General features: G+C 45.5%; 1 protein-coding gene across 3 annotated transcripts in view; it reads left to right on the plus strand.

Annotated features, from left to right (window-relative positions):
• Window positions 1-25964, plus strand: part of CYTH1 (cytohesin 1) — a 79717-nt gene that overhangs the window by 18397 nt on the left and 35356 nt on the right. Inside the window, exon 1 of one of the 3 annotated variants that reach the window (XM_061389854.1) lies at window positions 19037-19394. The exons of the other annotated variants lie outside the window; for them this stretch is intronic. Coding sequence (XP_061245838.1) covers window positions 19202-19394 — 193 coding nt within the window. The 5' untranslated portion in view covers window positions 19037-19201. Of the gene's footprint in view, window positions 1-19036; window positions 19395-25964 lie in introns of those variants that run through there. 3 annotated transcript variants of the gene reach the window in all.

Below are 25964 nucleotides of genomic sequence, written 5' to 3' on the forward strand. Positions count from 1 at the left end.
TAATTTTATCTCTTACTACTCTTTCCAAAGTGCACTGACTGGGAATTCCCTGGCAGTCCAGTGGTTAGGGCTCTGTGCCTTCACTGTCAAGGGTCTGGGTTTGATCCCTGATTGGGGAACTAAGATCCCACAAGCCGCATGGCATGGCCAAAAAAAAGAAAAAGAGCAAATGCATTGTCATGGATCTTTCATCTGTCAGCCTTAATTTTTACCCTTTGGCCCAAGGCCACCTTGTGGCTTGGGCAAATTATCTTGTCTTCTCTCAGGGGCACAGACTTGGGGTAAAGACTCAGTCTCACCTGCCTTGCAGGTCATCGTGAAAGGTCCAGTGAGATGCTCTATGTACATCAGTCAGGGGGCGACACACAGCGGGAGCCTGGAGAGAGAAGTGATGGCTGTCATCAGCACACACTGGAGGGCTTGGTAGGGCCGCCACAGATGCTAGGATACCAAAGGTGATGTTGAAACATCTTACTTAGTGATAATAAACACATTCATTTCCTTTTATCTTTTTGCTAAAAACTTTTCTGGTTACCCGTTACTGTAGTTTTTTAAAAAACTATCGAGGTATAATTTACATACAGTAAACTGTATCCATTTGAAGTACAGTCTGATGAGATATATTTGGCAGATTTATACACCGTTGAAACTGCCATCACAGTCAAGATACAGAACATTTCTCTAAAAAGGTTTTCAAGTTCATCTGCAGCCCACCCCCCCCTCCACCCTAGGCAGCCTGGGTCTTTGTGTCCCTACAGGTTAGTTTACGTCCCCCAGAGTTTTGTATAAATGAAGTCATACAATGCATTCTCTACTGTGGCCCTCCCTCAGCGTGAAGCGACCGAGGTCATCGCTGGGATGTCCGTCTTTCCTCTTTACTGCTGAGTGGTGTTCCCCTGTCTGTATTTATCCGGTCACCTGGCCTGATCGTGTGCCTTGTTTCTGGTTTGAGGCCATTGTGAACAAAGCTGCCGTGAGCCGTCGTGAAAAGTCATTGTGTGGACATGTTTCATTTCTGTTAGATTAATATCCATGGATGGAATGGCTGGGTTGTATGGTCGGGTTTTACTTTTCTCCTAAAAAATGTTTTATTATATGTAAAATGGTATTATATGTAAGGAATGGTATGTATAAATAGTATGTAACTAGTTTAAAATGTCTCAGAACAGCTTTTATTTAATGTAAGTATAATATGCAAATCAGTTAAAGTATGTTTTAATATGTTATCATTTTGCATCAATCAAAAAATACTGGATTTTCCTAGAAAAAACAGTGACAATAAAACTTGAAGCAATCACAAAGTAAATGAAAGTATTTTTTCCTGTTCTTGTACACAATTCTGTGCTTCCTTAAAATTGGAAGAGAAGGCTTCACACAACAATTTCTAGGTATAAATTCTTGGAGGTGGGCAAATGCACCTGAGAGCACAGCGGAGGCAGAGTGGGGGCGGGGCAGCCCTCAGGAAGGGACTCTTTATCTTGTGCGTGCTTTGCAGAGTTGCTCTGTGTATCTAGGTAAGCTGCTTCCTGGTAGCTAGTGGCTTTTGTCCATGATGTTTGTGAGACAAATACAACGTGGACACGCCTTTGATGGTCACTTTATTCCTTTTCCAGTGCAGCCAGAGGATGGGCGCCCTCTCAAGTCACCAGTCAGGCCTTTGCCACCCACTGAATTGCTTGTGCCACTGCCACTCAAAGTGCAAATCTTTTAAAAAGAGGGGAGTGGGGGTTAATATTTATTTTTAAAGGAATTATTCTGTAAAATCTTTTTAGAACAATTCTGTTGTTTAGGGGTTTTGGCATTTGAACTACCAGGAAGAAAGTTTTCTACTTTGGAATTAAGGTATTAATTAAAGATTATTCTAAAGAATCAGTGAGTTATGTCCCCAGATGAGTTAGATGGTGGGAGTTATAAGTAATTTAACTTAGAGTTGGGAAATTGGTCCTTTCATAATTGCAACATGGTGAGCTGGTGGTTTAGTCCACTTAGTACCTTATTACGTACTGTTTTCTGTCCTGATTATTAGTACTGCTTACTTTAATGGTTGTGCTGTGTAGGATTCCCTCGAGTCATTGTGTAAACCCCAGGTGAGAAACAAGGGCTGCCAGCAGTGCTCTGAGCTTTTGTTTGCAGTCTGTCAGCCTGTGGGTTGGGATGAGAGGCTTGGTCCCCATGTCCTCATGCTCCTGGTGACTCATCACCCAGTCCCTCAGGTTCATGCCTGGAGGCTTCTGGAAGGAGGAGGAAACTTTGGGGAGACTGGGTAACCCCTGCGTGTACTCTTTTTCTTGATGTATCTCTTGGATGTCTTGTTTCCCAACCAGGATCATATGTGACTTTTTTGGCCGGACTGTCTCTTACTAAACAAGAAGCTTTGTACTCTACAGAATATCCTTTAGTTTTGTGTTTAACTAGACATTTTACATTTTCAATATAGGATTCAATGTGTACCATCACTTTGTGATAAGACATTTGGGACATTACCTCCATTTACTTGGTTGGTGTTAACAAACTCACTGATATGCTTTTGCATCGTTATCAGTCAGTCATTGTCTTAACCACTGACAACATTATTTGTCCTGATAATCCCAAGCCAGTTAATTGATGATAAGGTGAAGGTGAAGTCACTCAGTCGTGTCTCAGACTGTAGCCTACCAGGCTTCTCTGTCCATGGGATTCTGCAGGCAAGAATACTGGAGTGGGTTACTATTTCCTTCTCCAGGGGATCTTCCCAACCCAGGGATCGAACCCTGGTCTCCTGCATTGGAGGCAGATGCTTTAACCTCTGAGCCACCAGGGAAGCCCAACTGATGATGTTCTCCTCCAATTAGATACGTTTCAAAGGTGATTTCTGTGGAAGTTTATGAAATGCGAATGATAAAGCTCTTTCCTTTCCAGTGAGAGAGAGAGCGAGCGAGCAATGAATAACAGTCTCTTCTTTTCCTGCCATGTTCTGAACTGCTGGAAATAGAGAAAGGAAGAGGAAACTGGAGATCAAACCACCAGGCTTTGTGAAGAGAAGGCATCCCCCTGATGCCAGGCATTGGGGAACAGGTTGCAAATTTGTAAAGTAGGTCAGGTTTCTTTCTCTTTCTAACCCCTAGTCGGATCTTTTGAATGTTTGGGACCGCAGGCTTCCAGGACCTTCTGCCTTCCGTTTCAGTACTCAGGTGGAAAGCAGGGGCCCTGGATCCACTCTGCTTAGTGCGATGTTTTTGGTATCTCTCTGTTGGTGATTTCTCTGTTTAAAATGGCCCCCCACACAGTGCTGAAGTGCTGTCTGGTGTTTCCAAGTGCAAGAAGCTGTGATGTACCCACCGAGAACACGTGTGTTCGGTGAGCCTCCTTCAGGTAGGAGTTCATTGTCAGTGAGGTGTCCTAAAACATGCTCACATATTGGGCCATGAAGGAACTGGGGTCAGGGCCTCACAGGAACCTAGCCCTGTATTCCCCTGGGATCTGGGTTCAGTATTTGGCAGTTGAGGGTTAACAGTGACTTTTCTAGGAGCCTTTCTAGGATGCTTGAATTAGGAGGACTGACTTCTTTCTCCCCTCTAAGCTTCAGGCTTAGATGGCTCACTGCCTCATTTCTCTTCCCTCCTCACTGAGATGTCTAAAGGGGGCCTTGTGCTTGGTGTGGCACAGAAGAACCCCCAGATGTTCCCATTCTAGGAAGCAGCATGTCCACCCACGTGGTGTGCAAACTGCGTGTTGAGAAATCAACCCCGATTCCTCCCTTTCTCTCATTTTGCACAGTTTCTTAATGGTGCTGTCCATTCCACCTCCAAACATGGTCTAAAGCGCTCTGCTTGCTGCCATGTGAGTGGAGACCCCTGGCATTGCTCCTGGGATGTGACTCCAGCTCCCTGTGTCGCCCTCACTGTGACCTTGTATCCCGTGCTTTCCCCATTATGGGCACCTGATCAGCTGTCCCTTCTCAGGTGGACCCAGAGGGAACAGGCTGAGAAAGATTTTGTGGTTTGAGCTGCTGACGTCACTCTGGGTGATGGTAGCTTCTGTAAACAGTCCTGCCTCCACACCTGGTAGGAATATTTTTGAGACTGGAAAGGAGGTTTGCTTTTTTCTTTTTATAGGGAAAATAGACCTCAGAACAGTGGTTTAAGAGCTTGAAGAAAATCTTGAAGAAATGCCCCTTCAAGAATAGACTATTAGAGTTTTCTTATTTGTTTTGTATTTCACTGAAACCACCTGTCTTCTAAAACAAGGAGATTAGATTTTAGACAAAACCATGGTTTCCGCTTAGTTTGTTTTTAGAATCAGTGACGGGCACCAAGAAGAAGTTGGGACTGGCCGTGTGTGTGGCACTGCCTTCCGCCTTCTCTGCCCTGCCCTGTGACGCAGGGTGAGCGTCGTCTGTCTCCTCCTGTTTCTCTCACATGGTGGCTTCATCAGCAGGGCCCTGGCGCCTTTCCACGGGTTCACTTTGCACTCTGTCAGCTGAGTAAAAGGATGGGTGGAGTGCACCGATTTTATAACGTCCATCTTGTGGTTTTACGAAGAAAAGGGGTGATGTATAATTAGTAAGTCAGAAAGGGAGGGAAGGAAACAGGAAGAGAATATGCAGCACTTGTGCATCAGAGTTGATGTCCGAGGCAAGAAGGAGCGGGCGGGCGAACGCTTGGCTCCCCAGCCCACCTGTCCTCACTCTGAGCTGTCAGAGGGCTTTGCCTCATACTCATGTGGATTTCACACCACAGTGACGCTTGCTTTCATATTTGTTGAAGGCTGGCCACTTTTTCTAAAACTACTAATTGAATTTGGTTTAAAAGTGCACAGTACACCCAGTGAACTAATTTGATCATTCTCCCTGACATTGTTCATATTCCCCTAAGTAGTAAAAGTATCAGAAAGATCATTTCTGGAAATATCAATTGAATTTATCTTCAATGGCTAGTGCTTTTCATGTATTACAGTGAAAGAATGAACTTGCCTGATAGCTTAGTCACCATTGTCCCCTACAAAACCTTCGGCTTGTTTGATCCATAAATGTTTTCCTTTTGATCCAGGACAGCGTTGAACCCATCCATTCATCATCCAGTGGGTGATGAATATCGCATTGAGCTGATGGAACCCTAACATGATTGGTCTGTGATTACCTGAGACCTTAGGATGCTGGTTCAGCAGACGCTTTTCATCTTTGAGAAGGGGAATCTTAGTTCACAGAGTCATAAAATGTTTAGAGGGGGAAGTGAAAAGTGAAAGTGAAGTCACTCAGTTGTGTCCGACTCTGTGACCCCATGGACTGTACCCTACCATGGGATTTTCCAGGCAAGAGTACTGGCGTGAGTTGCCATGTCCTTCTCCAGGGGATCTTCCCGACCCAGGGATGGAACCTGGGCTCCTGCATTGCAGACGCTTTACCGTCTGAGCCACACTTACCATCAGTCTGAGCCAACAGCTTCAGCTTGTTTGCTGTGTGTGTGGTGTAGCAGGTGACGGTGAAAGGGTCATGGGAGGACGCTCAGCACTGGACTTTGAAGAATTGGTCTTGTAAATTTCGAATACAGACATTTGCCATCTTGAAAAAAAGAAAACTGTGTTACAGAACTAAAAACAATAAAATGCAAAGCAGCAGTTCCCTGCACCACCTTGAGATCCTCCTCCTAAGGGGTAGCCATTTTGAATTTTTAAAGCTGTTTAACAATATTCTTTTCTTGCTTCTTGATGGCCAGTTTCAGACCTGCTCTGCAGACTTTCTGTTGGGCACGACATTGCCAAGCCACGTAGTATTCTGCAGTCATTCTGTCTTCTTGGTACCACTCTTTGTTTTTCCTGGAGCTGTTAATTGCCTTAGCTTTTCCCTTTGCCCAGTTGTCTTTGAAATTATCAGTTGTTTTCTAAAATACAGCAGCTGTGCTGTAAGCTTATCTGTGATGTGTTTTGTCTGCTTAAGTGCCTCAGTCAGTTGTGTCCTCCTGGCCTGTGCCTATCATTTTTCTGCTCAAATCTAGATCAGTTGCTCTTGGGTCTGCTATCTGGCCTTTGTTTCCACTTCCCCCCAGAGTCATTTGGGATTACCTCTCTGTTGAATCACCTTTTCCTTGGCCTGTGTCTTTCCTGTTTTTGATTTACCTTAAGTACATTCTCTAGAAGTTTCCTTCGAAAGGGTATGTGGGAGGTCTGTGTTCTCTTGGTCTGTCTTTAACACTTTTTGGACTTGGTATAAAATTCTTCTAGTAAAATTTTCTTCTGATTTTGAAGACTTTTACTTTACTTTCTTTTTTTTTTTGCTTATCATTCTGCCTGTGAGATTTATTCATGTTGTTTCATGTAGTTATATTCACTTTCACAAACATACAAAACGTTTTATCTTTTGAATATGCCACTATTAAAAAAAGTCTGCTCCACTCTCACTGGACATTTAGGTGGTTTCCATTGGGGGTTATTGCTGCAAGTGCCACTGTGACCGTTGACGTTCATATTTCCTGGCATTCATGTGAATGATGGATTGCCAGCAGCATTTATAGGAAACTCAGTCTGTGATTTTTTTTTTCCAGCTCTGTTACATGTCAAATGTTTATATCTACAAGGGTTTCTGGGCTCGTATTCTGTTCTGATGGTCTGTCCCATGCCAGAAGCACCCATCTTATAACCCCCAAAACAGAGAAGTAAAAACCTACCGGGATCGTGCTTCGCAGTGACAGATGTACATGGAACCTCTCGGTCCTCTGGGAACAGTGACAGCTGAGCGTGCCGGGTCCTGAGTGTGCTTTCTCTCTCCATGGATTTAGGTCCTCTGTCAAGGTTTTCACCACAATTTTAGAATTTTTTTCCATTAAACTCTTACACATTGTTGAACTGATTTATCACCAAGTGTTAAATGTTTGGGCTTTCCTGGTGGCTCATGGTAAAGGACCCACCTGCCAATGCAGGGGACGTGGGTTCAACCCCTGGGTTGGAAGATCCCCTGGAGAAGGAAATGGCAACCCACTCCAGTGTTCTTGCCTGGGAGATCCCACGGACAGAGGACACCTGGCGGGCTACAGTCCAGGGGGTCGCAAAAGAGTTGGGCAGGACTTAGAAACTAAACAATTTAATTTGTGCTTTTATATGTTGTCTTTGTAACCAGCAATCTTGTCAACCTCTGTGAATGATTCTAACAGTTTAGGGTTTGTTTTTTTTTAAACCTTTTCTATGTGGATAGTCAATCCACTAGTAAGATAATCATTTCTTTTTTTTTTTTTTTCCTTCTTTACAATCTTTCTGCCCTTTTTCTTGCCCCATTTCATTGGCTGGGGCATTTGGGCCCATTTCTGCTGGGGCTTCCTGACCGAGAAGATTGAGTTAGAAAACCCTCCAGCACAGTACCAGTGAAGTTGCTGAGTGTGGACACCCTTCATGTCTTCCCCATCTTAAGGGAAAAGCTTTCAGCATTTCCCCACAAACTATAACATTTACTGTGAGTTGTAAATACCTTTTACCATGTTGAAAAAACAATTCATCCTGTTTCTAGTTTGTCAAAAGATTTTTTTCAGTCATGGATGGCTGTTCAGTTCTTTCAGCGCTTTTCCTGTAGGTATATGTGTCATATTGTTGTGACAGTATATTATACAACTAAGTCAGGAACTAGTCTAGCCCTGCACTGTCTCAGTGGTAACCACCATTGAGTTCTTGAAATATGTTCTAAGCATAAAACAAATCCAGGATTTTGAAACCTTAGTACAAAAAAAAAGGCAGAATATTTATTATATCGATCATATGTAGAAATGATAATGTTTTAGATATATTGGGTTAAATAAAACTTATTACTGAGGTTATTTTTTACCATTTATCTTTTAGTTGTTTACTGTATAAGTAAGTAAGTGTAAGTGAAAGTTGCTCAGTTGTGTCTGACTCTTTGTGATCCCATGGACTATAGAGTCCATGAAATTCTCCAGGCCAGAATACTGGAGTGAATAGCCGTTCCCTTCTCTAGGGGATCTTCTCAACCCAGGAATGGAACCCAGGTCTCCCGCATTGCAGGCAGATTCTTTACCAGCTGAGCCACCAGGGAAGCCCCTGTTTCCTGTGGCTGCTAGAAAATGTTAAAATACATATTTGGCTCATATTATGTGTTTTTTGGACAGCACTGGCTAGACACACTGATGTTTGCATCCAAATTTATGGTGAAGAATCTGCCTGCAATTCAGGAGACCTAGGTTTGATTCCTGGGTTGGGAAGATCCCCTGGAGAAGGAAATGGCAACCCACTCCAGTATTCTTGCCTGGAAAATCCCATGGACAGAGGATCCTGGCGGGCTACAGTCCATGGAGTCGCAAAGAGTCGGACACGACTGAGCGACTAACACAATGTGTATTAAGTGTTTAATAGGTGTCCTCATTATTTTAAGCATTTTTACAGTAACCCAATGAAGTGGGAAATTTTTCTCCATGTCTTGGATGAGAAAACTAAAAGTCAAGGAGAGAGTAACAAAGTAGCTAGTGGGCAGTCGAGCCAGGACTGTAACCCAAGCAGCTGACTCCTGGGCCTGCACTGTCGGTCACTCCCTTGTAGGGATCATATGACATTTTAGATCACTGGGGAAAGGGTGTGCTTTTCAGTGAACGGTGATGACAGTTGATTACCCAGAAAATACTTAGATTCCCTTTGTCATTCTACACTTGAAAAATCAAACCAAAAGAACTCCAGATGGATTAGGCCAAAGTGTCCCTTATTTATATATATACACTTAGACCTGTAACCCATCTGGAGTTTTTTGTTTTATTTCTTTAAGTATAAAATGACAAATATAAACACACAAATATATACATATATGCACATATATGTAATTTTTAAGTGAATATTTTTCTAATTTTATTGAGAAAGGAACACTACTTCCTAAGCAGGTCACAGAAACTTAGAAGTCATAAAAAAGCAATCAACAGACATGACATCGTATGAACCAACTTAATATATATAAATGTATTATTTATATTCTTTTTTGTGTGACAAAAGCTTTCATAAAAAAGTAAAACAGGCAGTATAGTTGGAGAAAATATTTGCAGCACTTACAAGCAAAGATTGCTATCCAAAATATATGAAGAGCACCTGCAAACCGGTAAAAAGACAAACAACAGTAGAAAAATAGGACAAAGGATATAAACGATTCAGAGAAGAAGCACAGACAGCCAATAATCCTAATAGACAGGGAAATGTGAACTACAACGACCAGCAGATTACCAGAACGTTAAAGAGCGCTGGTGAGATTGTGGAGAAGCCGACATTCTCGTAGTGTTTGGGGGGGGCATTTTGTGCCTGATTTCAGAAGGCAGTTTGGTAATGTCTGTCCCAGTTTAAAATGTTTATAGAGTACATCCTATGCCCAGAGCTTGGTTTCTAAATACCATTCTCCATTAAAAGGAACCTGTGATCCTTGGGGAAATGGTTGATTCTGGGGCTGGGTAGGGAAAAATACAAAGTGAGCCTGCTTGGAAAGTCTTGTGATGGCAGGAAGTGAAGAAGTGCTCAGAGAATGATGGGGACAAGTTGGAAGACACAGGAGCCAACTTGAAGAAGCACCTGGCTGCTGACCCCAAAATTAGGGCATGATAAAAGATGGCGAGGAACAGATACCCACATCCTCCCAGAGCATCTCCCAACAAGATTCTTAGGAATCACAGAGGGACAAACAGCCACAAAAACAGAAACCTGGTGGACTCACCTCTACCAGATGTTCAAGGTTGGCATCACTAGTAAAAGGCTAATCAACATCGTGGACCCTGATGTCATGCATCAAGGACAGCCTAATTTTCTGTGGTGGTGTTTAGTCGCTCAGTTGTGTCCGACTCTTTTGTGACTCCATGGACTGTAGCCCACCAGGCTCCTCTGTCCGTGGGATTTTCCAGGCAAGAATACTGGAATGGGTTGCCATTTCCTTCTCCACATTTTCTGTGTAATTCTTGCCAAAAATACACAACCTCAGTTGCATCAGAAGAAAACTGTGGGCAAATCCAAATTGGGGAACATTCTACAAAACAACCCAGCACTACTCTGTGAAGTGAAAAGGTCATAACCCTGAGACTGGGAACGTTCGTGATCAGACTAATTGCAGTGGGGTCTCCTGGATTGGATCCTGGACTAGAAGAAAAGGACCTCACTGAGGAAACTGAGGCGGTTCCAGTAGGTTTACCAGGTTGCCTGTCAGTATTGTGTTGATGAGAATGGAGGCCACATGGCAAGTCCATGTTTGTATAGTTTTTCTGCAGATCTAACATGTTTCAAAATAAAAAGTTAGCTGCCCATACTTGTTGACTCTGGAATTCAGTTTCCGAATCTCTTCTGCAGGTTCAGAAAAATAGATAAAAAACAATGTCGATTTCACATAGCTTGTGATGGCAGAGTATTGGAAACAGAGATTCACCAGTACAAAATCAAAGTATAGAATTAGTGCAGATTTTACTGTGGGATGTACCAATTTAAAAACTTGAGGTAGATTTATAGGCCCTGACATAGGAAAATCTCTATGAAAAAAAAACTTGCAGAAAAACATCTATTAAATTTAACTTTGTGATATAGGCAGTAAAAAAAACAAGTACTTTTATTTTTGTATTTTACATGTTCTGCATCTTCCTCCCCACTCCCCTTCTAGAATTTAAACACTGGGAGACAGTAAGTATGGTATTTTCTGTCTTCAGTGAGATCATCCTCTTTTGTGTGTTAGAAAAAACTCAGAATGGTGATTCTGATTGATAAAAATACAAAGACGTAAACTCAGCCCTTAGGAAAAGTTTCTTACTGGTTCATATTTGTGTTTCTTAAGCTAACCTCAGTGGAGAGGGGCTGTGTTCTAGGTAGTCTCAGAGTTCAGGGAATTCACAGTTGATGACTACTTCGCTGGGGGTGTCTGGTCCCTGTGCCCCGAGCGTGTGTCCATCGGGCTGAGGGAGCACTCTGGGAGGGCCCCCTGGGCTTGGTGTCAGCACCCATGGTTACGTGGCTCCTCAGCTCTCCCATGTCTTCAGCGTCCTTCAAGGAAGGGGGATGGTGGCGGTTGGGGTGCTGCCTGGTCTCCTGCAGGTTGTTTTGATGCCCAAGAAATTCTGTATTTCTGTGAAAATACCTCTGTGTCTCTTTGGAAACTAATGCAGCTTTTGAAGGTTACCTGCTTGGTTATGGTGCAGTAGCACGTGTCCCTTCAGTCAGAGTGACAAACCTCAGGCTGTCCAGCAGCACCATGAACCTGGTTCATGTTTGGAATTCTGCATTGTTTTATCTTTGAATCTGCATTTCTCAGGTCTCTTTTTCCTGCAGACTTCTTACCAGGTAGGTTTCCTGGCTGGAAAGAGAATGTGCAGCCCCACCAATACAAATGTCATTCTGTGACTTTGGGTATAAAATCATTTTCAAGAAGAGTAAGGTAATTGGACTGAGGGTTTGTTCAGTGGAGGGAAGTTAAGTTTGAGGCCCATAGTCTTGGAAGGATGAATGATCACTATGCGAATGACAGAAATGCAGGTAGGTCTCTGTGGGTGGAGGGGTTCTGTCGCGGTGACAGCAGACACGGGGGGAGACAGGCAGGACCACGTCTTGAAGGGCCTCTTGTGCTGGGCAGTTCTGTATCTAAAATGCCCTTCCTCTCCCAGACAGTGCCCAGTCACCCATAAAGGTCACCTCTACTTTTCTCTTCAAGATTGTGACCCCAAGGCAGTATTTGAGTCACCTGATCTCCTAAATGCCAGATATTGCCACTAAGATTGTGGATTTTCTCAAAAGTCACTCTTCTTTTTTGGACTGCTCACACCCCCATTCTTCTTGCTGCCCCCAGGGACTCATTTTTGGTGTTTTTTCTCCAAGAGCTTGGAGTCCCCGACCCTCACGTCCTAATCCTGAGCAGCCCAGGTGGTGGTTTCAGGTGACCTCTGCCACCACCCGGGGCCTCCAGAGACCTGTGCTCTCATCACCTCTGGAGCCCAGCACCCAGCTAGTGTGGCACTCAACACAGTTCAAACTGAACCACACAGTAGAGACCCAAGTCTTTTTTGAGGGAATGCAGAGTACTCAGCCTTCAATGCTCCTTGGAAGGACTGATGGTGAAGCTGAAGCTCCAGTACTTTGGCCACCTAATGTGAACAAGTTGACTCATTGGAAAAGACCTTGATGCTGGGAAAGATTGAAGGCAAAAGGTGAAGAGGGGGCCAGAGGATGAAATGGTTGGATGGCATCACTGACTCAGTGGACATGAACTTGGCAAACTCTGGGAAATATTGAGGGACAGGGAGGAGGCCTGGCATGCTGAGTCCATGGGGTTGCGAGGAGTCAGACACAACTTAGTGACTGAACAACAGCAACTTAGCACGTACGTTTTTCAAATAACGAGCACCAGCTTTGTGAACGCCAGCTAGAACATGGCTAGAACATTACCAGGGGATGAGACTTCTCCTGAGGACACAGGAAGTGGGAGGTTCAGCCACCACAGTGGCTCTGGGTCCCCGAGCTCAGGTCTGTTCATGGGGAAACAGCCTTGGGAATCTAGTCATGCACACAGTGCCTGGTTAATTTCATTAGTCCGTGCGGTGGGGAACAGGAAGCAGGAGGTTCACACACTGCAGAATGCACCTCACACACTGCAGAATTTTGGACCCCAAAAGCCTGTGTCCAGTGTTTTTGTTTCGGCTTGGGGGAGTCACAGAGGTTCAGATTTCACCTCTGTGATGCCTGTTCTGACCACCACATTTAATACTTTTTTGGGGGGGCTGTGTTGGGTCTGCTTTGCTGCATGGGCTTTTGTCTAGTTGCGGCAAATGGGGGGCTACTCCTTGTTGCAGTGTGAGGGTGGCTTCTTGCAGTGGCTTCTCTTGTTGCAACGCACAAGTTCTACAGGCTCAGGCTTCAGTAGCTGCAGTGCCTGGGCTCAGCAGTAGCAGTTCCCGGGCTCTAGAGCCCAAGCTTCATAACTGTGGCAGATGGGCTTAGTTGCGCCGCAGCATGTGGGATCTTCCTGATTCAGGGATGGAACCCGTGTCTCCTGCATTGGCAGGTGGATTCTTTACCATTGAGCCACCAGGGAAGCCCCGTGTTTAGTACTTTAATGATTACTGCACCCTACGCGCACACTCCTGGGTCCTTCTTTCCCCCATAGCACCCGCTACTTTCTAGCATGCTAGTGAATATTGTTATTATCTGTGTCTGCCTGTATAACGTAAATTCCCATTGGCCATCACCTATTCCCATAAATTAATCACAGTGGCAAGCCAATTTTCATATAACGAAAACCTTTCAGGAAATAAGACCAGTGGAATATCACCAGAGCATGCCCTACATACTAGGTAGAACATGACTTTCTTCTGTATACATTCAAAAGGTAATGTATTTGCAAAAATGGCTAATTGTAAACCTTTTAACAATCTTATCATGTAACCAGCAGAGGGCAGCACAGTTCGAATTTATCACACCTAGTAATTTTGACTTTATTTTAAAGGACATTTAAAGCTGTAACAACTGTTTTCAGACGTAGTTCAATGTTTATCTCAACATCAAGTTTAATTTTTTTTTTTTTTTTGCTGCACTGTGAGTCATGTGGGATCTTAGTTCCCCAACCAGAGGTCTAACCCATCCCCCCTGCAGTAGAAGCACACAGAGCCCTAACCACTGGACTGCCAGGGAATTCCTCAGCATCAAATATAGTATACTGCTTTCTCATTTGTGAGTCATGCTATTGCTTCTCTGTCTCTGTGGAGGAAGACGTTTCTGTTTAACATCACGAATAGGTCAAGCACATGTTTTCTGAAGCACACAGAACCACTTTTCTGAGTGTGATGGTGACGACAGGTGTGAGTCCTATGGGGCATCATTCCATCACCACTGGGGGGCGCTAATCATTTACCTGAGCTTCTCTCAGGGACAGGGCTGCCCTCACCTGTTCCTGGAGGACTGGATCCAGGTGCAGATCCCCCAGCACGAGGGTCCTCATTGAGCACCTGGTGATGTGTCGACCCCCTTCTCAAGGAAAATTGCTTAGAAACTCAAAACCACATGGGCCCCCCCCGCCACCCCAGTTTATGGCATTTTATGGCATTGATAGTGATTTTTCTTCCCATGGAAATTAAGAACAGACTCTGAAGAATTACACCTTTCTCTTTTTTTTCTTGCAAAAGTTAATGACTCTTCTTGGAAAAAATTGAAATTCAGATTGTGTAAGTAAGGCAAAGGGAAAGGACATGGTTTAGGGCTTTTGAAAAATATCTAATTGATTTTTACTGTTGATGATAAAACTGCTAAAAATTCCACCTTACAAAGTATGGGCAGGTAACAGTGGTGACCAGGTGCAAGTTAAGTGTGCATCCAGGAGTTTTTTATTTGCATTCTCTGCAACACATGCCTAGTAAATCCTTTGTTCTCAGGCCTTTTTGTTTTTGTACTTTGGTGATTTGGTGCTGTTCATGTGTATGAGGAAAAACAGTACAAATCCATATTTTTCAGGTAACCCAAGAAGTAGAAAGAAAGTGAAGTCGCTCAGTTGTGTCCAACTCTTTGCGACCCCATGGACTGTTTAGCCTGCCAGGCTCCTTCACCCATGGGATTTTCTAGGCAAGAATACTAGAGTGGGTTGTCATTTCCTTCTCCAGGGTATCTTCCCGACTCAGGGATCAAACCAAGGTCTCCTGCACTGTAGGCAGACTCTTTACCGTCTGAGCCACCAGGGAAGCCCAAGAAGTAGAGTAACTTTCAAAAGAGCTTTGCAATATTTCTAGGCAACTGTGGGTTTCTGTCTGTAGAAAGTTGAGGTCTTTGTCACTTTCTACGTCACCTTACAGATACACTTCTGTGGGTTTTTGGACACGTGCATGATTGTGTTCTCCAATCCCTTCCTATTGGCAGCTTATGAGGAAAGATCTAAGTTGCAAAGAAGGAGGTCATCATGAAACGAAATGACATATCTTCAAATCTCAGAAATTCCTCTGAGATTGGAGATATGGAATGACGCTAGAAACCAGAGGGTGGGTCTGAAGTCATGACAGGAAGTTAAGACACCCAGTTCTTTTCCATCTCCTGTAGCAAGGCGATTTCTCTTTCCCTTTGGTAAAACATGGAGATCAGGCTGTAAGGGGACTGAGTGAAAGTCTGTGTACTTACTTAGGAGCTCCTTTCCCTTTCTCTCTCTCTACTTACCTGCCCAGGTGCTGCTGGCCAGCTGTATTGGAGATCTTGTCTTTAGGTCACTGCTCAAGACAAGAACCTCCAGAGCCCTACATGTGGGGTCTGTACGTGTTAATTGCTTTATTATTTTACAAAGACACTCACCACTCAACAGGCCATAGCTACTACACAGTTTTTAATCAGATTGTCAGTGCCTCTCTCTTAAATATGAAGAAATAGCCTCTGTTTACTAGACATTTAAGGAAAATCCCTGAACATGAATAGAACAAAGTAAACAGAAGAAAAGAAATTAGAGGAAACAGGTCAGGGAAGATATAGAAGAAAACTTTAAAACTGTATACTTAAGAGTCTCAGAAATTATATTAATGAAATAAGAATCGGATGCTATCAAAACGATACATTCAGAGATTAAGAGTGAGTTCTTGCAGATTAAAAATAAAATAAATAGGTTTCCCAGATGGCTCAGTGGTAAAGAATCTGCCTGCAATGCAGGAGACACAGATTCAGTCCTTGGTCCAGAAGATCCCCTGGAGAAGGAAATGGCAACCCACTCCAGTATTTTTGCCTGGAAAATCCCATGGACAGTGAAGCTTGGCAGGCTATAGTCCACGGAGTGGCAAAGAGTCTAGCATGACTTAGCGACCAAACAACAAATACCAGAAATAGAACATTCAAATAGAAAGATTGGAAGATAAAGCAGAGAATTGTCTTAGTTCAGGCTGTTGTAACAAAGTAGCACAGGATGGGTGGCTTAAACAACAGATGTTTGTTTCTCACAGTTGTAGAGGCTGAAGGTCTAAGATCTCAGTGCTGGGTGGATTGGACTCTTGGTGAGGGCCTCCTTCCTGGTTTATAGAGAGCTACACTCCTGCTGTGTCCTCACATGGCAGAAAGAGAGCTAGCTAACTCTCTGGCCACTTCATATAAGGGCACTAATTCCATTCAGGTGGCTCCACTGTCATGACCTGATCACCTCCCAGAGGCTCCATTTCCAAATACCATCACGTTGTGCATGAGGGGACACAAACGTTTGGTCCATTGAAAGAATATTTCCTAGAAAGCAGCTCAAAAAGAAGAGGAAAAGTAGGAGTGAATAGGTAAGAAGAATTAAAGGATCCACAAGAGAGGTCCAGTTGCTAATAAAAATGTCAAAATACAAGAACTGGGGGGGAAAAAAGGACAAATTTAATTGTTAGAGTATAAGATTTCAGGCATAGGTTCTACCCGATGGCTAACATATGAAATTTAATAACAGTCTGCATAGAGAGAAGGTCCTGAAAGCTTCCTGAGAGGGGAAAGTGTCACATACAAAAGTTTGGGCACCAGAGTGGCACCACTGCCAACAGCAGCACCGGAAGAGGGAACAGCGAGGGAGCACCTCCACCGCGCTGAGGGAATTAAGCTTCACTCAGAGTGCCACACCCAGCCAAAGTGCCAGGTGTAAGAGAGGAGACGCGCAACATTCACAGCCCCGGTGATGAAAGCCTGCTCCTTCACAGCCCCTCTGTTAGTTGTGAGAGGATGTGCTCCACCAAAATGAGGGAGTAATCCCCAGAAAGGAAAAAAAAAAAAAAATTGAATCAGACTCAGGAGCAGTGGTGGGAAGCAGCAGAGGGAGCGCACAGAGTGGTCCCCAGAATTTGGGCCTCAGAACCGCAAGACTAGGCTGAGCGGAAGCATGGAGGTTTCTGGAGGCTGTCTCAGAAGACAGACCACTGCACAGGGTTGACCATATTGACGGCTTCATAGCATGGTAGAGAGTTTGGCACTGAGAGAAACAAAAAGGCCGCTTAATGCCGTTATCTGGTTATTTTAATCACAGTACATCATGTAGCTAGGTTTTGAGCAGTATTTATGGGAATACTAAAGACTGATTTTACCAAAAATGTTTGCCTGATTATACCAGGGGTGTGTGTGTGAGGGGTGTGTGCGTGTGTGCAGGGGTGTGTGCGTGTGCACGTGCATGTGGCTGAGGTGTGGCAGCAGAAGCCGAGTTTTCATCTTACGTGGCAGGCAGTTGATGTCTAGAGTTGAAAACTCGAGAACAAGTGGTGTAACTAGTTATTTCACAACAGGGAGGTGATGAGCAGAAGAAATAGCCGAGAGACCTACATCTGTGGAGCGTGATTTTAGGTGGGGGAGAGGGGAGCAGGGCAGGAAACTGTGGTTTTCTGTTTTAAACCCTAGGTACTACTTGCTTTATGTGATGTGTGTCTTTTGCTTAGAGAACAAACTAGGCATGGTGGTGAGAGATGAGCCTGGAGAGGCACAGGGTCCCAGGAAGAGGGTCCTGACACTGTGGTGATTACGGGACTGAGGACTTCAGGGCTGGCTCCTGGCCTTGGGGGTTGTGTGGTCTGGTCAGTAAGTAAGCTGGTCAGCCCTCCCAGCTCCACTCTGTACTCTCCCCAGCCCTCTGGCCCTTTGGATTGTCCAGGAGGCTGGTGGGCTGGGGGATACTCCCCACCAGCCAGCTGAGGTCAGGGGTCCCCTCCACTCCACCGCCCGGCAGGCCTGGCCTGCTCAGGGCCACCCCCTCGCACTGGCCCTGGGGCCGCTTCTCTCCCCGTGGTCTCCCCAGACCCTGCCCTCACTTTTCTAGACCGCCCTCTCTTCTGTCCACACTCCCAGTCTGAGTGTGTGTCTGTGTCCTTGGGATTGCAACTGATGAGGGTGTTAGGCTGAGAAAAAGACTTTGCCCAGAACATTATGTGAATATTCACGGAAGCTTTCTTTCAGGTTACATCCTGATAAACACATCATAAGTTGAAAATGTCATAGGTCAACGTGTATGTAATACACCCAAACTGAACAGCACAGCTTAGCACAGCCTACCTTAGATGTGCTCAGAGCAGTAAAGCAGCCTACAGTGGGGCCAAACCATGGAACACACAACCTGTGTCGACTGTCTGCTGTAACGACTTGAGCACTGTACTGACACAGTGAGAAGAAACAACAGTTGTCTGCGTCCAGGGTGGTTGTAAGAGTGTCGGTTGTTCCCCTTCGTGACAGTGTGCTGACTGGGGGCTGTGCTCGCTGCCACTGCCCAGCAACACAGGAACGGATCGGACCACGTATTGCTAACCCAGAAAAGAGCAACATTCAGAGTATAGTTTCTACTGACTGTGTATCACTTTCCCCCCATAATAAAATTGAAAAGTCGTAAGTCAACCGTTGTGAGACTTCTCGAGCAGTCCAGTGGTTTGGGGTCTGTGCTTCCACTGCACAGGCACAGGCTTGATCCCTGGTTGGGGAACTAAGATCCCTTATGCCCCACAGCATGGCCACAAAAAAAGTCAATCATTGAAAGTCACGGACCATCTGTATACTTATCTCTTGAGGTGAATATATCTTAAGAGAAGGATAAATATATTTCATTATATAGTATATGTGGTTATTATATGTAGTAAATATGGCAGCTGTAATGAGAGATATAGATGTTGAGATATATATATATATATATATATATAAAGAGTTAAATATGTAAGAGAGAATGAGAATATAATATAGAAAACAAAAATCTGGACGAATATTAAGAACATATACTGAAATGTCATCAGTGGTTATCCCTGAGTGATAGGATTAAGGGCCCCCCCAACTACTATTATCTAATTTCAACAATAAATGTGTCATGAATATATTAAGAATATGCAGAAAAGAACAGTTTGGTGCAATATATTAGAACATAGAATGGGGATGAAGTTGAACTTATATGGGAATGATGCCCTTAGTTGTTTTAGGGTTTGGTTGTTTTTTTTTTTGCCTCTAAAATCTGCCTCCTATTTTTATCCTGTGACTTCATAACATACTGTAATGATTATGATCTCTTAGTCACGCTCTTGGGAAGTGCGCTGTTACCTCACTGTGAGACAACCCAGTGTTTTTAAGTCATTTTGTTCTAAGCAAGTGCTTGGGAAGTGAAGAGAGAAACGCCAGCCCTGTCTATTGCTTTGGGTTGAGTCTGAGACCAGAAGTGCCACTGTTCCTCACTGGACTCCAGCCTCAGACTGCTTCCAGGGAGGAGGTGGTTAACCTCTGGGGAGCTCCTTGAGCTTGACTTCAGGAACTGGGTGGTGGCAGTGAACTGGGAGTGACGCTTCTGTGGATGGAGGCTGATTGGTCCAGGAGAGCTGCCAGGGAGTTCCCCGGCAGTCCAGGAAGCAGCTCTGAGCTGTCCCAGCGTTGGACAGCCCACAGGTATTCCCGCCCCACCCGGCCTCCCAGGAGTACACACCCCGGCAGCCTTCGGGGTCCTGCTGTGACAGAAAAGATGGTCCTTAAAACCGAAGAAGAGGATGGTGAGTCCAGGCCTGGTCTGGGTGTGTGGGGTGAGGTTTAGGTATCTCTTTTGATCAACGTGTGACGACATGTGTTGTGTGACCACAGTTTTACAGCCCCTTGAGGAGTACCAACTGAAAGGCTCTTGCTTGTGTGTGTGTGTGTGAGAGAGAGAGAGAGAGAGAGAGAGAGACTGTGTTTTTAAACTGAAAGTGTCCCCCAGCCCCCACCCCCACTCTGCCTCTTGTTGGGGATCCGCCCTGGGTGCGTCTTGGTGGCGTTTGCCCTCCTACTTGGCGATGGCGTCTGACTTCCTGAGTGAATAACAGTCTTAGAAGCGCTGAAAGTTGCGTGTACACCAGTGTGACACTAAAAAAGGAAAGATGTTAGAGACCAGGTTTGAAAGTACCTGAGGATGAATAATAACCGTGAGGTTCAGGATGAATAATAACTTTTTATTAAATAAAAATGTAACAGAGGGAATCCGTAGTTGTTTGATCTTCCTCTTTTGGTATTAGGTAAGTAAGGACTGAAGCCTTGCAGGGTCTGGGGAACTTCCTTTGTCTTCTCCACACCCACACTGTAAACAGTGAAGCTAAGAGTAAAGGGGTGACAAGTTTTGTGGATTCTAAATCCCAAAAGCTTTTGCAGAAGAACTGGCTTTAAAGCACCCTAGGTCAGGGCTCTCCAGTGTCTTGAAGTTTTGTGTGTGGGTCTGTGTATGTTTTATTGTGATACTTTCATCAGATGGCCATGTATTTTTTGTTTTGTTTTTGATTTGTTTTTGACACGTACACACTACTACGTTTTATTTATTTATTAATGGCTGCCCTGCGTCTTCGTTGCTGCACATGGGCTTTCTCTAGTTGCGGCAAGCGGGGGCTGTGCTCTAGCGTCGGTGCACGGGCGTCTCCTCGAGGTGGCTGCTCCTGCTGTGGAGCACAGGCTCTAAGCGTGCAGGCTCCAGTTGTTGCAGCACGCAGGCTCGGTGGTTGCGACGTGCTGGCTCTAGGCGCACGGTCTTCAGTAGTTGCGATACGGGGGCTCATCAGTTGGGGCTGGAGGCCCTAGAGCATGCAGGCTTCGATAGTTGTGGTGCATGGGCTGAGGTGCTCAGCAGCACGTGGAATCTTCCCAGACCAGGGATTGAACCCAGGTTTCCTGCACTGACAGGCAGATTCTTATTCACTTGGGCCACCAGGAAAGTCCCAGATGGCCATGTTTTAGTGCCTTTAAGACAAAAAGCAAAATGTATACTGGTTTGTAGCTGGTATTGGATGATATGAATAAGTCAGAAATAAATATTAAGCTGTTTTTCAAAATGGATTTTGGGAAAATGATAATAAGCTTTAGGGATCATTTTTATCTTTTTCCTTATCTGGTTCACTGTAAAATGTATTTGAAGTTTCACCTTTGTGTCAGACAGTATTGTGGACCATACCCCACAGGGTGGCTCGAAAAGCTATACTGTGTGTGAAAGCCTATGGGGGAGAGGGGGATTTGGTGTTGACAACACCCGGCATGTGAGGAGGGGATGATGATGAAGCGGTTCTCCGTCAGGGCTGAACTGCCCCCGTGGGAGCTTTTGTATCTGAGCAGTGTGTCCGCGGTAGCCAAGGTGTCTAGCTCGAAAGGGGACCCTTGTGAGAGGGGAGGAAGACACTGGTGGATGATGCTGGGGTGGTCGGGGTGCACTGGCCCGGCCTCAGCAGAGGGTGACCGCTGCTCACTGAGCTGGTTCTTCCCTCTTACTTGCCGCTGCTCCTTCCTGGTGGCCTGGCTTCAGACTCCCTGAGGTGGTGCCAACAGTCACTTTAAAGTCAAAATCAAGGGGTTCCATGCTGTCAGCTTCTGGCCATCCTAGAGGCTTTAACATTCAACATAAACTGCTCAGTGTGTGTGCCCTTGATTCATGGATGGGAGTAGGGCTAGGGCATTTAGAAATCAATTTTTAGAGATAGGATTAATGGGCAACTTTGCTTTGAGAAAGTAGTCTTCAGAATGGGTGGTTCTCCATTTCCCTCAGCGCCCCCTGCCCCGGAATGTTTCATCTTGTTGTTTGTTTGAGACATTGAGGGGGGCGCAGTGTTGATAAGATAGTTGCCCCTAGATACTGAGATGAGATGACAGAAATGGCATCGGGCATGTGTGAAAGTGAAGGGAGCAAATGGACTTTCCCGGGCCGGTCCCCAGCATCCCGAGAGGGCGGGTGAAGTGTCAGCATGTGCTTCTCACACAGCTGAATTGATTAGATTGTCACCCAAAGGGCCACCCAACACAGGGGAATCAAGGTTTAAAAAATGTCTCTGAAGAAGTCAGATCTTACCTGCTGCATGAGAATCTGCAATCCTTCAGTTACAGACATGGCTTTGCCTCTGTCCTTCCCTCTTACTTAGGCTCATCAGGTTCCACTCTAGTTACGCAGGTGTGTGTAACTGAGACTTAACCAGTGTCCAGTTATGTACGCGTGTGTAAGGATAGTGTCCAGTTATGCAGGTGTGTGAGACTTAACCATTACACTGAATTGAGCACTGTTTTCTTAGCCATCTGAGGCTGTTTTTAGCTGTTACCTTTGGAATGTTTGACCCCCTTGCTTTGCCTTTGAACCTTCTCTCAGGACTGGGATCCCAGCTCCCTGCTGAGGGGCACACGGGACTCTCACCGGCACAGCTCAGGCTCTGCCGGGCGCCCCGGGCCCTGAGCGGAGCTGTGCTCACTGTCCCCAGGCACGCAGCCCCCTGGCCTCGTCCCTTTGTGTGATCCATGCATCCACATTCTCTCTGCATCTGCATCGGTCCTCAAGTCCAGGCTCCGAGGCTTGTCCAAGTCCTGAGCAGCCTGGCCGCGGTGGCCGCCTGTGCCGCTGCTGAGGGCTCGCCGCCTGCCCTGCTGGGAGCCCCCTGCTGAGCTCTTTAAATCCCAGCCCCAGCGCTGGCCGGGCACATGCAGATGCGCAGTGAGTGCTGAGCTGACGTGGCACGGTTGATTATTCTGGGGAGAGAAAAGAAAGAGCTGATGGCTCAGCCAGAGAGTTTGAGTTGGACTTGGTCTGTTCCTGGATTATTTATACTCGTTGAATCTTACCTCATCTCTAAACTGGAAGTAACACCGCGTACATAGTTCATTGTCAGGAAGTGTGCAAAGGTCACAATTGGGCTTTGTCGTCAAGTTCAAATAATGGAAATGAAAAAATATTTTAGGCTATGGATCTTATATATGTATAAGTTAGTATTATTTGTAGGAAAATATACTGACTGAAATGGAATTGAGTAGAGTATCTCTCCCTCAGGACACTGGATTTTCAGGTTGCATCTGAAATACTCTGTCTGGTGGTAACTTACCCCTTATCCCGCCCTCTCAATGTGGTCCTTGCCACTGCTCCAGCCTCACATTGGGCAAGTTGCCGAGGCTGGGGGGAGTTTTAATTCGGAAAGCAGAGGTGCTATAAGTGCACATCCCATAGATACTCCCTACTCCCTTCCTCACCGGTTGAGTTTGTATTTTGCAGAACCAAAAATGGTTACATCTTTATTTTTAAGCAAGAGCTCTTGGCATTGTACAAAGCACACATCTCAGCGGACCTGCATCACCATCTGCCAGGACCAGTTTTGAAGGGGCCTCTCTCTGGTCTGAGTTTCATAGGCTCTGGTCTCAATTTCATAGGCTGTCTGTGGAGCACACCAGCGTGAGTGCCTGCAGCACTGAACAGAGGGTCAGGACTGCCCTTTCTTCTTGATGAAGGAGGTTGAAGAAATGAGGCTCAGGTTCTGCTCTGAAAAGAGTGGACCTTTATCTGTCATCTGAGGCTTTCCACAGCCTCCCAAGTTCTCTTTGCTGTGGAACATAAAAGCATAGGGCTGGCTGTCGGTGGTCAGGACCCAGCATCCAGGAGACAGTTGGGGTGTGGAAGGCAGCACTTGGAGTTGTCTGAGGAGCCAGCATTGTGGAAAGAACAGGCAGGGAGTATGGTCTTGGCAGGACGCAGGACTGGCATCCTCCAGCCTCTAGAGTGGGCCACGGAGCCGAGGGCAAGGGAGATGCGGTAGATATGGCAAGGCATTAGGACCTTGCCACCCAGCCCTCCCTGTGGCTCTGGAAGATTCGCTGAGTGTGTTGGTGGTGGTGATGGGGAGGGGCTGACTCTGCCTACATATAGTTTGCTGCTGGTTACCTTAAAAGTGGAGGGCTAGACCTTCTGCACATTTTATATAGTATCCACTTCTCACTTTTCCCTTGCATTTTGACAGCCTTCCAAAGGCACCTTTACTGAATTTACATTGTTCTTGTCTTTGCTTCTCTGTTTGCTGAAGCCAAGCTGAGATTTCCTTTTTAGAAAGATTCTTGTAACAGCTTCTGTCTTCTCCTGTTACCTTGTGAAGAGCTTCCGCTCATAGGGACTCAGATGGGCTCACCTTGCAGCTGGGACTGTCACTAGTGCAGAGGGGCCTCAGGCTCGTGGGGCCCTGGCTCCCAGGGCACATGGAGCTCCCCTGGGGCTGGCGTTGGGCAGCGCTGCTGAGACTCGCTGCTCTTGGGACCCACTTGTCCTCCTCCTGAGCCCGTGCTGGTTGTGACACACCAGGGAGGATGGACACAGAAGTCAGGCTTGCTGCCCTCAGCTCTGCTCATGGTCAGGACTCGCCCTGCCACTTCCTTCCCTTCTTCCGAAGATAATTTCTTGACTTTTGTATGATCTTCCTTCTTTACCCTACAGAGAAATCATGAAAGCTTAACTTCTGACTTAGAAAAATACAGCACATTTCTCTTCCAAGTTGGTGACTGTTTCTGCATCTCTTCTCTTTCTGGCATCTTGAGTCTCTTCTTTGTCTCTTCTGTTAAGAGTTCAGGATTCTGATTCACGGAAGTCCAGTGGAATCCTACATAGACAACACAGCATGATGGTATAGTTTCCCCCAGGGATTTCACATGCATTATATATAACAGGACTCCAGGTATGTTCCTCCCACAAAAGAAATACTTGGGTGTAAGCTGAGCAAATGTTTTGGGGTAATTGGTTGGTGACATTTCCATATTCTTTTCTGAATAGAGATTTCAGCGTAAAATTTTGCCTTAGTTTTGGATCCAGATAAACAGAAGGGTATAAAGTGCAGCATCGCTGCCTGTATTCATTCCCTGTCCACACTCCTTGTCTCTGGAGAGGGTCCCTGTCGACAGTTTGAAGTGCATCCTTCTCAGATCTGTGCATTTCCCAGCATCGGTGTCACATGCGTGGTGTCCTGTTCCTTCTTGTGGCACCGTGTCTGGGACATCTTTCTGTGCTGTCATCTGTGACCAGCTTACTCTTTTTAACGACCAAATTGTGTGTAAATAGCTTTTTAGGAGAAGGCAATGGCACCCCACTCCAGTACTCTTACCTGGAAAATCCCATGGACGGAGGAGCCTGGTAGGCTGCAGTTCATGGGGTTGCTAAGAGTCGGACACGACTAAGCAACTTCACTTTCACTTTTCACTTTCCTCCATTGGAGAAGGCAATGGCAACCCACTCCAGTATTCTTGCCTGGAGAATCCCAGGGATGAGGGAGCCTGGTGGGCTGCCGTCTATGGGGTCACACAGAGTCGGACACGACTGAAGCGACTTGGCGGCAGCAGCAGCAGCAGCTTTCACTTTTGCACTTTTGAGAACATGTCCGTTGGGTAAGTTCTCAAATGCAGTTGCTGAATGGAGAAGTACTGCTCGAAGTTTGCGCCCTCTCCGCTCCCCCAGCGGAGCCTGGACCCTCGGTCCTTTGGTAGACGCTTGTTTCTGCCAGGCTCTCGGGAAGCTTTAACTGGAGGGTTAAAGCGTCCGTCCTTCGTGTCTGGCCACTGTGTTTCTGTGTCTGCCTTTTCTGTCCTTTGCGGCTTGTGCACCGTGGTCTCACAGCTCTGTGTGGTCCTCTCCTTTGGAAACGCGTGAGCCTCTGTCACAGGTGTTGCACGTCTGCTGTCCTGGTTGTTTACCTTTTAGCTCATAGAACTTTATTTTCCATTCTGAAGCCTTTCACTTTATTACAGCAAATTGAACAGATTCTGAGATTATGACCTTATTAATCTATGCTTTATTCTAGAATTTCTGTGGTTTCTTTTTTTATATTAAAATCTTTGATTCAGCTAGAATTTATTCTGATATAAATGAGGTAGGCATTCAGCTTAGCTTTCCCTCAAATGGGTAGCTAATTGCCCTACCACCATTGACTGAATAATCCTATTTTTCTTTATATTTTTGTATCTTTTAAAAATACTTTCTTTATGAGACTTCATGACTTGAAGTGTTTCAGTATTTCTTGAGGTTCTTTTCTGCTGTTTTCCTTCTCTATTGCTGAAATTTCAATTATTGACGAGGAAATGGCAACCCACTCCAGTGTTCTTGCCTGGAGAATCCCAGGGACGGGGGATCCTGGTGGGCTGCTGTCTATGGGGTCGCACAGAGTCGGACACGACTGAAGCAACTTTGCCGCCACCACCGCACTTCAATCTCTGGCAGCAGCTCTCTCACATTACCCTTCTTCCTCTTGATAGTTGCCTTTGCTATTCGCATACGCATTTTCCATGTGAACTTTAATATTGTTTTATCCGTCACACTTCCTGTA

The sequence above is a fragment of the Bos javanicus genome, chromosome 19 (genome assembly GCF_032452875.1).
Source record: "Bos javanicus breed banteng chromosome 19, ARS-OSU_banteng_1.0, whole genome shotgun sequence".
NCBI lineage: Eukaryota > Metazoa > Chordata > Mammalia > Artiodactyla > Bovidae > Bos > Bos javanicus.